At 31.0% G+C, this 18,066-nt stretch overlaps 1 protein-coding gene across 1 annotated transcript in view; it reads right to left on the reverse strand.

The window, feature by feature from the left end:
- epb41l4a (erythrocyte membrane protein band 4.1 like 4A) overlaps nt 1-18,066 on the reverse strand; it is a 59,587-nt gene that overhangs the window by 17,596 nt on the left and 23,925 nt on the right. The window contains exons 3-10 of the mRNA XM_058788327.1: nt 12,652-12,703; nt 10,891-10,969; nt 10,686-10,783; nt 9,186-9,306; nt 4,757-4,844; nt 4,412-4,500; nt 3,655-3,718; nt 2,926-3,017 (exon numbers count right to left, since the gene is read on the reverse strand). Of these exons, the coding sequence (XP_058644310.1) occupies nt 2,926-3,017; nt 3,655-3,718; nt 4,412-4,500; nt 4,757-4,844; nt 9,186-9,306; nt 10,686-10,783; nt 10,891-10,969; nt 12,652-12,703 (683 nt within the window). The remainder of the gene's footprint in view (nt 1-2,925; nt 3,018-3,654; nt 3,719-4,411; nt 4,501-4,756; nt 4,845-9,185; nt 9,307-10,685; nt 10,784-10,890; nt 10,970-12,651; nt 12,704-18,066) is intronic.

An 18,066-nucleotide genomic window follows, 5' to 3' on the forward strand; every position in this document is an offset into this window, starting at 1 on the left:
GGTTTTAGTTTATTTTTATTTCAGTTTTGGTTTTAGTTCAGTTTTATTTATTTTTCAGTCATCAATTTCAGTGCTTCAAATTACACTAAACTAATTTTAGAATTATTGCCAAAACAACATTTAATTAATTTAACTTACTGTACCAAAATAACTAACACTGAAATAAAATTTTATTTAAAAAAAGTATACAGACACACACACAAAAAAAATGAATAAATAAAAATGACAAAAAGACACGGCATCATTGTTTTAAATGAAATTAAAATGAAAAAAGAAAATATTAATCAAAAACATTAAAATATCAAAATAAATCAAAATATTAAAACACTACAATATCGCAATGATAATAAAAAAAACTCTGATTTAAATATCTGCTAATCAACATGAACAAATAATGAACAACTATATTTTTACTAACATTAACAAAGATGCTAAGCTAAACTAATGCATTAACTCATGTTCACAACTGCACTGTAAAAAGTGATAAGTTAACTTAACTTAAAAAAATTGAGGAAACCCGTTGCCTTAAAATTTTTAAGTAAATGATAATTAAAAAAATAAGTTAATTGAATTGTCAAGTTCACTTAACTTAAAAAAAAAAATATTATGTACTTCTAAGGCAACGGGTTTCCTCAATTTTTTTTAAGTTAAGTCAACTTTCACTTTTTACAGTGTGAGACCTTAGTGTAAAGTGTTACCAATAATTCTGCTCTTAATGGTAAAGTCTGCAGGAGTTTGGAGGCGTAACCTGTCCAAACGTCTTTGTGTTTCTCGTTCTTGAGTTTCACACGCGGATTAGCAGCAGAAACCTCCAGCCACCTGCGTTCTGAGCGTGTAAAGCTCTTTGGGGATCGGAGTGAGACGGCTCTGATTAAACAAACACCAGAGACGACTGTGAACGCGTAAGGATTGGAACGCAGCCCCCGAAAGCTTCTCCTCAGAATAAAGAGCCTCAGTAAAGCCGCGGGAATCTGAAGGGCCCTTCGGTTCACAGCGTTTCTCTGTGAGAACTACAGGAGAGTGTAATGCAGCGGGTTCGGCTTTCTGCACTAAAACAAGAAGTTCAGACCGGATTAAGATGTTTTTAAAGTACATGAGGTTGTTCCAACTACACACGACTGCAATCCTTTACAAAAAACCAAAGCACTTTTATGCAGTGGAAACGTGTAGCTGTTACTGAGCTGAGCCTTCAAATTTGTGTTTTATTGGTCCATGTAATGCAATCAGGTCCATTCTGTCATATTAAATGATATTTTTTACTTTAATAAAACCATTTGGTTAAAATGCTATCACAAAAAGCACATATATCAGATGTTAATTTTATATATGGTGGGAATTAAAATATTACTTATTATGGGTACTGAATGATGCATGTCCAAAAAACATGGGAACACCATGCTGTAATATCCATTTTGCATTTAGTATTGTTTATTTACTATTATTAATTTTTAAAGTTTTTTATTAGTATTTTGAATAAGCTTTTATTTTTATACTCTTTTTTTAATTATTAGTAATTTTATGTTTAGTTTTTGTTTATTTTAAGTATTACTATTTAGGTTTAATTTATTTTTATTTCAGTTTCAGTTTTTATTTATTTTATTTACAGTTAGCAATTTTAGTGCTTCAATTTAATCAACTGAAAATAAGAAACCTAACTGAAATAATTTAACACATTTAATCTAATCTTTATATTTTATTTTATTCAAGCTTTATTTCAATTAACAGGTTAAATTTTATTTATGTTAACTTACTTAAAAAAAAAAATCTTATTATGGGCTTTTGTCATTTTTATTAGTTTTAAATATTACTATTTTTAATTTATTTTTACTTGAGTTTTATTTTATTTCTAATATTATTTTATTTCCATTTTTAGTGCTTCAACTTTAAATGAAAATGAGAAATGATCAATTTAACCTGTTAACTGTAATAAAGCTAGAATAAAATAAAATAAAATATAAAGATTAGATGAAAAACATATTTCAGTTAGTTGACAAGACAACATTTCTTATTTTCGCTTCGATGAAGCTCTAAAATTGCTAAATGGAATTCAAATAAATAAAAACTATTAAAATATTTAAAATGAATAAAATATTTAAAATGAATAAAAGCTAATAAAAAAAGCACATAAACTAAAATTAAAACTGAAATGGTCTAACTGAAATTATAAAAATAAAAGCTAAATCAAAATATTAATAAAACTATAGCACATAAATATAATAAATGTTATAGCATGGTGTTACCACGGTTTTTGGACATACATTATTCGGTACCCATGAAATTTAATAATATTTTTATTCCTGCCATCTGATACACTATTGTATATATATATATATATATAGAGAGAGAGAGAGAGAGAGAGAGAGAGAGAGAGAGAGAGAGAGGAGGTGTGATTCAGACTGCACCATTCACACAGATCGATTCCTCTTTCACTTCTCTTTGAATGGAAACATACACACAAAGTTATGCTTAAATACCCATTTTGGCAAATATTCTTCTGGTAAACAGTCAGTTATGTCTTAAGTGAACCGAAACAGCTGAGAAAGAAACCGGATGTGTGTCAGTATTAGGTACGTGCATTTGGTCTTAAAGAGACAGCAACCTATAAATACCTGCAGTGAAGAGCACTATTCTGCACCTGAATACTAGTGCTACTGACTTTATGTTGTATTCATCTACGCTTGTAATTTGTGTAATTGTTCTGGTTTTATTACTGACTTTATTAGTTCAGCTAGTAGTTTTTGCTGTGGTATAGAAGTACTTAAAGTAAGCTTTCAGCAATAAATAAAAAGCAAACTTTTTTAGTTTTTTGCTGATCCGTGACCCAAAATCCATAATATGATCCGAACCGTGAGTTTTGTGATCCGTTGCACCACTATTGTAGTGGGTAACTTCTTTAAGTAGAGCAGGAAATCTGTGCTGCTGTACCTGAAGAAGGTGTGATGCTCCACGCAGCACTTCCACAGGTTCTTGCAGGCCGTCTTACTGGGAGCGTCGAAGAAGAACGATGTCTCATTGCACTGAAAACACACAGGGAAGCTGCGTTTAAATGGATGCATGTATATACTTGATGTTAAATGCTCATCGCCGGTGGTGGCCCTCATAACCCGCCTGAGCTCTCATTAGTGGGTCAGATGAAGAGAGTCAGAGTCCTGGAGCGAGAAGACGCCTCACACTGCAGCTTAAATTGGGCTCTGGAGGAAACAGGTTATAGACACTGTCAAGAGGCTTGAGGCCAGTCATAAACCTCCACCGATCACGGGATTCTCATTGATTTTCCACCCAGAGCTTGGGATGTTATGGAAGCAGTTGCAATAAAGAAGTGGCTAAATTTAAAGTCTTTGGATAAAAGCGTCTGCTAAATGACTAAATGTAAATGTAAAGTAAAGGAGGTTTATATATGAATTTTGTTGCTTGCTTTGAATGGAAAAAAATTCTTTGTTGAATATAGTCAAAGGTCAAGTCTAATGTACTTAGATAGTGTTTTTCATGATACACGTCGATTCAAAGCAGCTGCACACAAAATCATGATGTTAATGTTTATAATACCTTACAGCGGCAATAGCATAATGCAATGATTGCATGTAAACTCAAGGGATTTTCTGAGATCACACACAGTTCATTTATTTATTGTGATGTATTAAAAAGAAGACTTACATCTCTGCCCATAACCCGCAGCTCAAACTGGGTTTCCTTGAAATACACTTTCGTAATTCTTGGCCTGAAACATTAATATTTTATTTAACACTGTGAATAACAAAACAAAACAGAGTGACAAAGTCAAGTGTAAAGTGTTAATATAAAACAATATATAAGTAATACTATATATGATATTGTGCAGTATCTTGTATCGTGTCATACCATATATCATATCATACATCTCTTAGCATATATCAAATATCTCATTTCATGTATCATATCGTAAACCTCATACCATATCATATATCTTATATCACATTATTATATGATATATCGATATATGTTACGAGGTATGTGATATATCATATATCTAATTTCATATCATATATCACACCATATCACATCCCAAATTTGATATCATACCATATCATATATCTCTCATATCAATGTCATATTTCATCATTTTATATCATACATGTGATATATGATATAATATTATCTCATATTATATCATATATCTCATTACATATCTCATTAAATGATGTTATTTTAAAGGATCATATCATAACATATCATATATCATAATATTACATATATCATGGCATTTATCATATCATATATTTAAAGGATTTGTTTTGAAAATTCAAAAACATCCTGAAACACATTAATGTGGGTTTTGAATGACATGCGGGCGAGAAAATACTGACTCGAGTTTTCAGTTTTGGTTGAATTATTCCTTTAACAGGTGAAAAATTCAGTTTAAACATCAACCTACCAGAAATATTTCCCCACTTGTGTTTTGTTTTTGTAAACCACGACCCCGATAGGCGTCAGGCCCAGGAAATACTCCGACTGCTTTTCTCCCTGAAAACATTCATGCATTAAGAGACTAATAAACAAAAACACAAGCAATTCATCATCAGTATTCATGGAGTACGCTGCCAGGATTATTAAAAAAACTAGATTAAGAATCAAGCCGGAGCAGCAGAGAAATGAAAGGAAGAATTAAATCATTAACAGAAAAGACAAATGTTGATACTGTATCCGTTCAAAGAGAGTAAAATGAAAGCGAGAGTATCAACAGTATCAACAGCTCTTGATTAAACAGGGCTGAACTTACAAACACAGGGTGCAGATCCACGCCGTACATCTCCAGTGTTTTGGCAACTGCTAAGAAATTATTTTCAGCCTCGGCAGGCACCTGACCCCTGAACAAAGAGAATGACACAACACGCAGCTGAGCAGAAAAAACACTGCAAAGTCGTCCAAAACAATCTAAATGAGCAACATGATCAAAACTTTGCTGTTAAACCTGTCACACTCAATCTACTGCATGTCTTCTGTCTCTGATTGATAGTTTAGGGTTTTTTAATCAATTAAAAGCTATTTTAGTGTAATTGTACAACTCCAGAACATCCTACATCTTCTGAGGAGCGTTTATTTCTTCATCTCTCAATCAGCATTGGTTTAAATGTTTTCTTGCAACAAACAAGGATTGACTGTCAGCAAATATTTGAAATACCAAAGTAAACAACAGCAGCATAAACGAAAAAAGGCAACTTTCAAACTGTAATCATTAACTCCCCAGAAGGATTGAATGTGATTTTCAGAGTTGCTTTTTAAAACTATTTCAGGAAATCAGTGATTTGTAAATGTGTGTTTGTCACGGACTGAATAACACTCATTCCAGTGAGGTCAAACCTGAAAGCGGTCGTGCTGAAACAATGTTTATTTAACCTACTAACACTAATGCAGGAATGTGGAGTCAGAGCATGATCTTAACACGACAATAAAGATAAGAGAAAAATATACAAACATCCAAGAACAGACCCAAGAAAAAGTGCAAACATACAATTTCAAAATATAGCTTTTTTAATAAATATTTCATTTTAATATAATTTTATATCTGTATTATTGTTATTTATTTCTATTATATTTATGTCTATGAAACAATTGAAAAAGATTAATACTACTTATACTATATATTTATATTTCATTATATTTTTATTTTTATTTTATGAGCCATATTTTTTATATTTTTATGTATATCAATTTTTGCAAAACAAAATGTTTGCAATTTATATATATATATACAACAAAAAATACGGCTCAATTATTTACACTTAATTCAATTAAGTGTCATAAAATAAAAATATAATGAAATATAAATATATAGTATAAGTAGTATTCATCTTTTCAATTGTTTCATAGACATAAATATAACACAAATAAATATTATGTTTGCAATATATATATATATATATATATATATATATATATATATGATTCTTCACTAAACAATGACATGTTCACTAAACATAATTTTTGGTAGAATTCATAATTATTTAAAAAATGCACTGCATAAATGACTGCATGCTCTATTGTGTTGCTATGGTCACATGTGCATGACTGCATTAAGGATTCTCCTCACAGTGGCGGCGGGGCTCTGCTGATTGTAGATGCTCTATTATAAGTGTCGGGCCCCGTCATTTTCAGGCCCCCCGGGGACTCGCCACATTCGTCTCTTTCATTCGGGTCGCGTGAGTGCGGATGCATATTGCTCTCATTCGCCACCGCTTCCAGTGCACACAGAAAATAGGATGCAGCACAGCCGGTCTGAGCCGCAGCACAGACGGGACTCCCATGATCCTTTTGTTCTGTCTCAGAGAGGGTCGACACACTTTAACCACGCTTCTCTTTGTGGCTGTGTGCAGAAGGGAACTATAGCGTACTGTGTATTCTGTTTATATAGTATGCAAAACAGTGCGCAAGTCAAACCATAGTATACTACACTTATGTCAATGTCTCATCATGTGTCAAGTTTAATTGTGCAAGTGGTGTGTTATTGTTAAAAATTTTTTATTTAATCCAATTACTCAAATTGTGTGTAAAATATCTGAACTTTTGACATTAAGCATAGTTTACAGTGAAACATAAACCATGAGAATATATATATATATATATATATATATATATATATAATGACGGAGATAATATATAAATATATAATAATATAAAATACATAAATATTTATATAAACTCATTCTCCTGTTTTATATGTACAACAAAGAAAAATATCTAAAATATAAACATAATGACAAATAATATATAGATATAAATATAATAGCCTAATAATAATATTTAATAATTAAATAACACAAATCATAAATACATATACATATGTGTGTGTATATATATTTCCTGCTCTTCCTATATGTGTGTGTGTGTGTGTGTACCATACATACAGTGGTGGCCGACACTAGTATTTTCATCAGCAAAAAAAGGTTTTAATTCAGTTATTTCTATCTTTGAAGAAACAGAACAAACTGAGACAGACTAAATCCAGAAGAACTGTGACAACGTCTCCAAGACGCTTCAAGAAACCTACCTGCAAAGCTACAGTACTGTTAAAAGTTTTAGGCACTTGTGTAAAAATGCTGTAAAATGAAGATGCTGTCAAAAATAATGTCATAAATAGATTTACTTTATCAATGAACTTCTGTTAACTAAATGAAATCAACATTTGGTGTGAGCATCCTTTGCGTTTAAAGCAGCTTTTGCGCAGAGTTTTTCAGGTTGCTTTGCAGGTAGGTTTCTTGAAGCGTCTTGGAGACGTTACCACAGTTCTTCTGGATTTAATCTGTCTCAGTTTGTTCTGTTTCCTCATGTTACTCCAGACAGACCGGATGATGATCAGATCAGATCTCTGTGTGGAGCACTGGCTGTTCTCAGACAATAAATTTCACTGGATTATTACAATTAATGACAAAATGAACGATTGGAAATGTAAACTTATTTCCTACTGACACACTACAGCAAAAGATACAAATAACTGACTTAAAACCATTTTTAGCAGCTGAAATTACTAGTGTTCTAATCATTTTGGCCACCATTGTATATATATCCCTAACCCTCCCTATATTTTTTCTCTCTCTTCCCTTGTTATCCTCACATTTTTTGCTTTCTCATGTTTCCTGCTCTTCCTCCTCACACACGTTTAAGCGCTCCAGCATTCCTGATCAGAGTTTCTCATTTTACCGCTGTCTGTCATTCACATGAAGGCCTAAATACAGTCTAAAATCCCTCGTGTCAGTCACTTCTCTCTCAGCCCCTCACGGCAATAAATCAGCCACCTAATCACTATCTCTCTGCCCCGTTTTCCATTAAAAAACAAGATGTTTTACCTGACAATCAAAACTGCATGAGGATTAAAGCTTGTTTTCAGGGAATTTATTCAGAATGGGGTTTATGTTGTTGCATTTGCACACAAAGACACGCTTTAATAATGGGATTTATCGTGCAGTGTTTCTGTTGAGGGAGGAATAATGTGTTTTTCCCGACTGATCGGCTGAACTTCAGCTCCTCACGCGGCTCTTAACAATCAGCTGCTCACAATCATTCAGACTGTTTTAGGAGTCGAGTGGGATTTGAGCACCGATGGCAAAAAAAACATGACAATCAGCAATCAAACACACAACTGACTGAAATATGAGCGCAGTAAATCTGGAAAACAGTTTGAACTTGATTTTCAATGTCATGTACTGTAACATTCAGAACGTTTTCAGAAACAACACTAAAAAAAAAAGAGGATACACTTTAAATAAGGTCTAAGGAGTTAATAATGAACTAATGAGCACTTTTTTTATCACTTAACTATTGTTAATGTTTGTTAATAAAAAATACAGCTGATCATTGTTTTAATGCAGCATTATTATTAACTAAAACTAAAACCATTAAAAAAAAGAAAAAAATTATTCCTGAAATAAAATGACATGAAGTAAACTTTACATTTGATTATTCAATTTCTTACTTGAATGTGGCTGTTAAATATGCTTACTGTACATGAAACTAATGTAAGTTTATTTAATTGGCATCTTTCATATTAAATAATAATATGAAATTTAATCATTTAATCATATTAAATAATAATTGTTCAAAATAATTAAATAAAATGAAATAAGATTTTGTTCATATTGTCCATCCCTATTTTAGGTCTAAATGGTGTCATTCATTTTTTATGTCATTCATTTCTTTTATATTTTGCTACCTCGTATAAATATATATTTGTAATCATTTTAATCATTCAATTTTTAATCATTTTATTAATTTAATGTATGTATGGCTGTATGGCTCAATAAACAAAACAAAATGACACAAATAAATAAATAAAATGAAACTGTATAATAAAAATAAATAATTATAGTAGTTACTATACTACTATTGTAGTAGTATGTCATACTGTTTTGGTACATTAACAATTATCTCCCGCCAGTTTGTTCATTTGATCCTCTCAGTGATGGGACACATGCACACAGGTGAGTGTTCGGCAAAGGCTCAGCTCTGCGATTGTGTGACGAGAACGGCTCTCCTTACAAACTCATGGACGACGGCCAGAGGAGGAATCTTTACTGTCCCACAAACAAAACCTTGTTCCCACGGAAAGAGCTTATACGTGTTTAAGGGTTAAACAGGAATGTGGTGTTTGATCCAATTTGGGACGGGATTATTACGGATTAATGTGTGTGATGTTCTGTGTTTTATTGTCTTACATGAGCGTTTTATGAATCTGTTCAATGCTGTCCTCTAGTTCCTCTTTCTGGTCGGGGACAAAGCGATATTCAGACACGTAACCTGGTGTGTGTTTGTACGGGTCGTAATCTCCGAGCTCAGCTGTACGAAAAGACAAAGAGACACAACAGCATATAATATAATGCTGGAATAGTCTAGAAATAATACAATTAAATATAATTAATAATTATAATTAAATTAAAATAAATAACACAAATTATAATTATAAAAAATATATAAAACAAAACTATACAATTAAACAAAATTAAACTATGAAATAAATCAAATTAAATTGTAAAATAAACAAATGAATACAATTTAATTATAAACTAAATGAAATCAGACAAACAAATAAATGAATAAAAATTAAATTATAAAATAAATAAAAATATAAATGTAAAGAAATAAAAATTCTCAAAATGAAAAAATAAATAAAATGAAATTTAAAAAATAAAATTAAATTATAAAATAAATAAACAAACTAATAAATAAAATTAAATTATAAAACAAATAAATTAATAAATTAAATTAAATTACAAAACAATAAAATTATGAAATAAAACTATAAAACAAAAATATTTGTGCTGTCAAACAATTAATCGCGATTTTTAAAATTAATTAATTAAATTTATTTTAATTTACTTGTTTGTTTTATAATTGTATTTATTTATTTTAATTGAATTTATTAGTTTATTTTTATAATACATTTTTTTACAAAAGTTTTGTTTACATAATATATGTATGTGTACTGTGTATATATATATATATATATAAAAATACACACACATAAAGTATATATTTAGAAAAATTTACATGTATATACATTTATATATTTATATTATACATAAACATATTTAATATATAAACAACATATTTTTCTTATATATATATATATATATATACACACACACACACACACACACACACACACACACACGCATATGCTTGTATTTATATATTATATATATATATATATATATATATATATATAAGAAAATGTTTTTGTTTATATACATTACATTTATTATACATAATAAATATACACAGTACACATACATATATTATGTAAACAAAGACTTTTATTTTGGATGCGATTAATCGTTTGACAGCACTAAAAAAAATTTATTATAAAAAGAAACTAATAAATAAAATTAAATTATAAAACATGAACATGTAAATGAAAAGAAATGAAAAGAAATTAAATTATAAAATAACTAAAAATAAAATGATCAAAATACATCATGTTTATTTAAAATTCAAAGGTGTAAAATTACAACTATCACAACATAACATTTTACTCTAATGTTACATAAAAATATGAGTCATAAAACAACTTATTTTAATAATCTTAGAGAGCATCTTATAAAACAAGTTGGGAAACCTGCAACTCATTTGCTGATACTTTATTTCAGTAAAAATAACTAGACTGAAATGACATTTGCTGTATGAATTCCCTGTGACATATGTGAATTTTTACGTACATTGAATAGCAAGCGCTCCCAGCTGTGCGCTGATGTCAAACGGACAGGGAAGCCTCCCCTGCAAGACGTCTTGCTTTACCTGCAGGAAGAACTCATACCTGACAGAAGACATTAAAGAGCATTCTCGTTAATGAAATGACTGAATGCTTGCATCTCTAATATCACTGTAGTGCTGACGTATTCTCACGATACACAGAAAACACACCTTGTAATTTCTTCTTTTAGTTTACAAGGATCTTCAGCATAAAATTTCACCCCAAAGTAGAGCGTGAACGGAGGTCCAGCTGGAAAGAAGAAAACAACCCTTTAAATCAAACACACAGTGATCTATCTAGATAAAGTCCAGTAAATAAATATAGGAAATTAATTTACTGGTAACACTAAACGCAACAAGTCCTAACCAGATGCAATGTGACACTGTCCGCATCAAGTAATTTGTCTGTCCTTAATTCAAGCAAAAAAATTAAAATAAAAAATAATATGACACAATCACAGCCAATCATAACATGATTTTTAAAGTAGAGCTTTTAGACTCAGAGTTTGCGTAGTGGGCGTGGCTACACAGCATGATGTGACCAATGGCAACCAAGAGACTGTAATATTAACATTTTCACACATTAACATGGATCAGAGAGGATTAATTGTTTGTCATTTTATCCTGTCAAGCCTGGTTAGGACACATTATAAAAGTAAATGAATAAAAATTATGAAAATAAACATAAAATAAAATGATAAAAAATTAAAATGATAAAAAATTAAATGAATAAATAAAATTAAATTTAAAATATGTAAATAAAATGAAATTATAAAAAAAATTAAATGAAATTATAAAAAATTAAATGAAATTATAAAATTAAGTGAAATTATAAAAATAAATAAATTATTAAAAATTGATATAATAAAATGAAAATGTAAAAATATATCAATATTATACATAAAATAATAAATAAAAATGATAAAAAACCTAAATTATACAATAAATAAATGCATAAAATAAAACTATAAAATTATAAAAATAAACAAATCAATTAAATAAAATAATAAATAAAATTTAAGTGAAAAATATATGAAGGAAAATGAAATTAGCTGTACTGCTCAGTAACTTGTAAAAGTCTTAAAAAAACAACCTGTAAAAGTACTGTGATAAGAATGCGGATCATAATCTTGCCTTAAATAAATCGTGATATGATATTTTTGTCATATCGCAGTAGTTTGTCATCCTGCTTCGGTTTGGAAAGTTGCACGTAAACAATTTTTTCCAACACGTTTGAGCTCCTCGAGTCAGGTTAGGAAACACTGCCAGTGTTACAGATTACATGCACTTATAATTAATTACGATTTATAATTATAGAACTTATAAATAATCAAAGCAAAAACAAGAATTATAGGTAATTTTAAGCAGTTGCAAAAAAAAAACCAAGTAGAATTACGCTATATGTCTAATAAAATCTAATATAAAGTGACCAATTTACCATCCTGCAAAACTACCACACCTGAACCAGCTAGTCAAGGGTATTTATAAGATGCATTTAAAACAATAGGGTTAGCAATATATCTAAGCTATAGCTATAGACTAATATATAATGCACTAATTTCCCAGAGTAGTGAATTACAGAATTAAACAAATGTGTTGTAAATTCTGCCCTACATTCACATCAGTAAATATGCAAATACACCACTTGCTGTGCAACTAAACACGCAAACATAATTGTATTCGTTACTACTTATTTAGACGGGCTTAAGCGCATAATTACTTCCAAATTATCATCTGAAATGCAATGTGAGTTTTATCAGGAGGCCTTTAGAGAATCATTACGGCTCCATCTCCTGCTGCGCCGATCCATATTTAATCTCCACCGAAGATGAAGGATAATCATTAGGTCAAAGTGTTTCTTCCCATGATGCATTATAGACCGTCTCTGAAGATTTCTGAGGAGTATTTTAATAGAAACCAGTGAATACTTACTTGTTATCAAATCTTTATGTTCAGCGAGTGTTTTCGAGGGATCGAGCCAGTACTGTAAACATAAGAGAGGAGATGAGATCAGATCAAAACAAAATGAAGGACTGAGTTTTCATTTGTGAGTATTAATGCTTTAGTTTTAGGCTTGGAGCTGCTGAGATGTTCAGTCATGCAAGCACTGGCATAATATGAGGCCTAATAAAAGCGGCCTCTCGAACAGACTCGTTAAAAATTAGTGTGAGAGTCACTGTGGCCTCCATCAATAAAACATGAAGCTGCAGCACGTCAGAGCATGTCGACCTAAGCTCAACTACATCCTAACGTGTGCATTCTGTCATTCTTCAGCTGATCATCATGAAAAGATTCCTCAGACTTTAATCGAAGACTGTATTTGTGCGGGTTTTGATGCACAGAAGCGCATTCGTGGAAGCACTGATTGGTTCTTCAGCTCTTGTGTGAGAGCACCGCTGAGACAACAGACCTAAAAACAGACTTAAAAACGAATGTGCAAAACTCACCCTCATGATGCCAGAATCAATCCTGTCATAAAAACGCAATTTACTGTATAATTAACAACGAATGTCAGGGAATCTGTCAAATTTTGAACAAATAAATCAAAAGTAGGTCAATACACTTAAATCAAATGGTGATATGGACTAGTGTCTGTGAATATTATATAAATATGAATCCTGCAGATTACACATACTGAAGCTATGTTTTCAGCGTCTGCCTTCACACTAAATGAAGACATAAATACTAGTGCTGTCAAACGATTAATCGTGATTAATCGCATACAAAATAAAAATAAATAAGTTTTTGTTTGCATAATATATGTGTTCTGTGTATATTTATTATGTATATATAAATACACACACATACAGCATATATTTTGAAAATATTTACATGCATTTACATGTCTATAGTTATATTTGTATAATTTATATTATAAATAAATAAATATATTTAATATAAAAACATAACATTTTTTTCTGAAATATATACATGCATGTGTGTGTATTTATGTATACATAATAAATATACACAGTACACATACAGTCATGGCCAAAAATATCGGCACCCTTGGTAAATATGATCAAAGAAGGCTGTGAAAATTGATCTGCATTGTTAATCCTTTTGATCTTTTATAAAAAAAAAACACAAAAATCTAACCTTTCATTGGATAATAAGAATTTAAAATGGGGGGGGGGGGGGATTCATTATGAAATAAATGTTTTTTCTCTAATACACATTGGCCAGAATTAAGGGCACAATTTTATTCAATACTTTTTGAAACCTACATTTGCCAGTTTAACAGCTCTAAATGTTCTCCTATAATGCCTGATGAGGTTAGAGATCACCTGACAAGAGATCAAGAGACCATTCCTTCATCCAGAATCACTCCAGACCCTTTAGATTCCCAGCTCCATGTTGGTGCTTCTTCCCTTCAGTTCACACATTTTCTACAGGGTTCAGGTCAGAGGACTGGAATGGCCAGCAAAAGCTTGGTTTTGTGCTCAGTGACCCATTTTTTTGTTGTTGTTTTTGAGGTTTGTGTTTGTATTATTGTACGGATCGAAGATCCAAACATGGCCCATTATAAGATTTCTAACAGAGTTTTTATCTGTTGGTATTTGATAGAATCCATGATGCCATGTGTCTAAACAAGATGTCCAGGACCTCCAGCAGAAATATAGGCCCACAACATCAAAAATACTGCAGTATATTTCATTGTACACATGGGGTACTTTTTATCCCTGTGTTCACCAAACCCATCTTGAGTGTTTGCTGCTAAAAAGCTCATTTTTTTGTTTCATCGGTCACACTTTATATTAGGTGGCCTTAACTACTATGTACTTACATCAAAAAATAAGTACAATGTACTTATTGTGGTCATATTGTATTGCAAAACACTTTTGCTGCTATTGAGGTGGGATACGGGTAAGGTTAGGGAAAGGTTTGGTGGTGTGGGTAAGTTTAAGGGTGGGTTAAGGTGTAAGGGATGGGTCAACAGTGTAATTATAAATGTAATTACAGAAATTAATTACAGATATAATTACATATAGGTATTTTTAAAAATATAAGTACAATGTAAAAATGAGCGAGGAGAATTTTTCTTGAAACCCTCCCAAACAACATGTGGTGATGTAGGTACTGTTTGACATTTTTTTTTTAAGGTTTTCTGACCCCGAGACTCAACTATTTTCTGCAATTCTCCAGCTGTGGTCCTTGGAGAGTCTTTAGCCACTCAAACTTTCCTCCTCGCCGTGCATTAGGACGATACAGACACACATCCTCTTCCAGGCAGTTTTGTAACATTTTATGTTGATTGGAAATTCTTAATTATTGTCCTGATGGTGGAAATGGGAATTTTCACTGCTCTAGCTCTTTTCTTAAAGCCACTTCACTAATTTGTGAAGCTCAATTATCTTTTGCTGCACATCAGAAATATATTCTTTGGCTTGTCTCATTGTGATGGATGATTAAGGGAATTTGGGCTTTGTTTTCCCTCCTATTTATATTTCTGTGAAACAGGAAGCCATGGCTGGACAATTTCATGTTCATAATCACCCTGGAGTGCTCAAAATTGTGAATATGAATGGGAATATACTTCAGAGATATTTTACTCATAAGAATTTCTAGGGGTGCCAATAATTGTGTCCAACATGTATTTGAGAAAAACATTTATTTCATAATGATATTTCCCCCTATTTCAAATTCTTATTATCCAATGAAAGGTTAGATTTTTGTGAATTTTTTAAATAAAAGCTCAAAAGGATTAACAATGCAGATTAATTTTCACAGCCTTCTTTGATCATATTTACCAAGGGTGCCAATATTTTTGGCCATGACTGTACATACATTATGAAAAGAAAAACGTTTTTTTTGGATGCGATTAATCACAATTAATCGTTTGACAGCACTAATAAATACATAAACAACATCTCCGGAACTGCTCTGAGAATCTCTTCATGAGCATTTTACTGTTACCGTCATGTCGTATACACACAGAAACAAATCTCTTCAAGGCAACCCGTCAAAATAAAAGTTCAGTTTAACTTGAAGAAACTGTGACAGAAATATATTAGCTACTACAGTAGAAACCTAGACAAAAAGTAAAAAGTAAGTGAAATATAGGACTTAGTACCACTGCTAATAAAATAATAATTTTTAGGGAATGATCACAGATTTTCTTCCTTGTTTTAATTTTAACAGTAAACCTCTGTTTTACAGCACTTTGCTTGCCCCCAAAATGAAAAGATTGCTTAATTTTAATTTGATTAAAATTAAAACAGAAATGAAATTAATTTTTTAATGCCATAACACTGAAGAAAATAAATAAAATAGGGCCCTTTTGTTGTAAAAGGAAAAAAAAAAAAATCGAATTTAAACCATTAAAATGGAATTTAAAATAATAATACATACAATACGCAGTGTAATATTCAGTATGAATAAAACATTACATGTGTTTACAGCACTCCATAATGCGTGCACCACCCTAATATGGGGAAAAATGGGGAAAATAATATTTCTCTCTAAAGTAAACCATAAACAAATCCATAAATTTTTCTCCAGTGTTTTTACCACCTTTAATATAAACATATACCTCATTGTCACATTCTAGCCTTGTTATACTTATTTTTCAATAAAAAAAATGTATGCCCTTAATGTTGTCACAGTTTTCCCCATTGTATCGAAAATGCAATAGGTATTGTATCAAAAGTAGGAATTCCAGTGCGCTAGGACAATGCACAAACTAAATTTTAACACTGTGAGCAAAATTAAAAGTGATGCTGCCATCAACTATGAGGGCATTTACAGTGATTTGCTCAATTCAGCTAATTAACATCTCACAGGCTCTATAACAAACACAGCCTGAAGATCTTCCTCATGTTTTCCACTCGTGTCAGGTGATATTTCAGTGAAGTCAGGAGGGAATGCTATCTGGCGTCGCCTTGCAGACAAGATTTATATGCCATTTAATGAATGTGCAAATGAGCATGCATGAAATACTTTATATGAGCACAGCAAACACGGTAAACTCCCGCTGAACCGCATTTACATAGAGACAAAGCAAACAAACATGCAAACAATGGGAATTGAGTGAAGGTGTGTGTGCAGACGGGAAGAGGATTAGTGCTGCACGTTATTCAATTAGAAAACGATAATTGAGTCTCTAAGACTCATCTAATAATCACATTAGAGCAGCTGCTGTGTTTCACTGAACTGAAGAGCTCAAAACAACATCTTCATTTCCAAGAACAAGGGAGGATTTTTTACTACAGTCATGGCAGATGATTTGAACAAGCCTTTACTACTTTATTAAGTGATCAGACTTATAATTTTCACTTGGTGAACAATAAAAAAGGTGAGAAAAATCAAAGTTTAAATAAATAAATAACGTTCAAAATAAAGTTTATGTGCTTAAAGTGGAACGAAAGAGCACTACTCATTTGAAGAAATGTGGGTATTCATATAGACTTATTATATAGACTTATTATATTATTCATGTAGACATGTATTAAAGGAGTAATGGAATATAATTAGAGTATTTCCTGTGATCAAGCTATAACGTTTGTGCATTTATACAAAATATATATAGACTACTGTTTTTCATACAAATACCTAGAAACCATGTAGTTATATTTTCACAATGGTATTGAGGTGCTATATGCGTTGTTTTAACTGTAGTTATGTGCATTTGTGACAAAAAATGTACTATTATTATTAATATCAGGCAACAAAAACCTGTTTCTTGATTTGAAACAATATCACTGATTAGATCAACTAAGGAATTCATTTTTCTATTAAGATTTTATATTGTCATGGAAAAGTGACTGGAAAAGTGTAAAGAATTCAAAAATGTAAAGTGTTTGTCATGTTCGACCATAAAGAGTTAACGGTCTGGTTTCTACAACTTTCATTTAGGAGCAAAAATCTCCCTTTAAACTTGAAATAAATAAACATTTGACATTTATTATGATAATTATCGATATCGACTGATATGAAAAAAATTATAGTGATCATTTTTTGGGCATATCGCCCAGCCCTAACTATTATATATCAATGCTAACTGAAATAAAGCAGACATAATATAAAAAAAAAAAAAAAAACTTAAACTTAACTGAAAATTAGAAATGTTGTCTTGGCAACTAAATCAAATTAAACAAATGAAAGCTAAACAGAAACATACAAAACTAATACAGAAAAAAGAAAAATCACATTACAAAATTACTAGAACTCAAAACTATTTAAAACGAAAATTGAAAACATGAATAAAAGCTGATTTAAAATATTAAATATCATTAAAGTACATAAATAATATTAAAACAACACTGCACTGAACACCTTGGCAACTGTATAGTAACTCGCTAACATTGTGATGACCCTAGAATCATGATTTGCACAAACAAGCAGCTT

The sequence above is a fragment of the Onychostoma macrolepis genome, chromosome 10, assembly GCF_012432095.1.
Source record: "Onychostoma macrolepis isolate SWU-2019 chromosome 10, ASM1243209v1, whole genome shotgun sequence".
Lineage (NCBI taxonomy): Eukaryota > Metazoa > Chordata > Actinopteri > Cypriniformes > Cyprinidae > Onychostoma > Onychostoma macrolepis.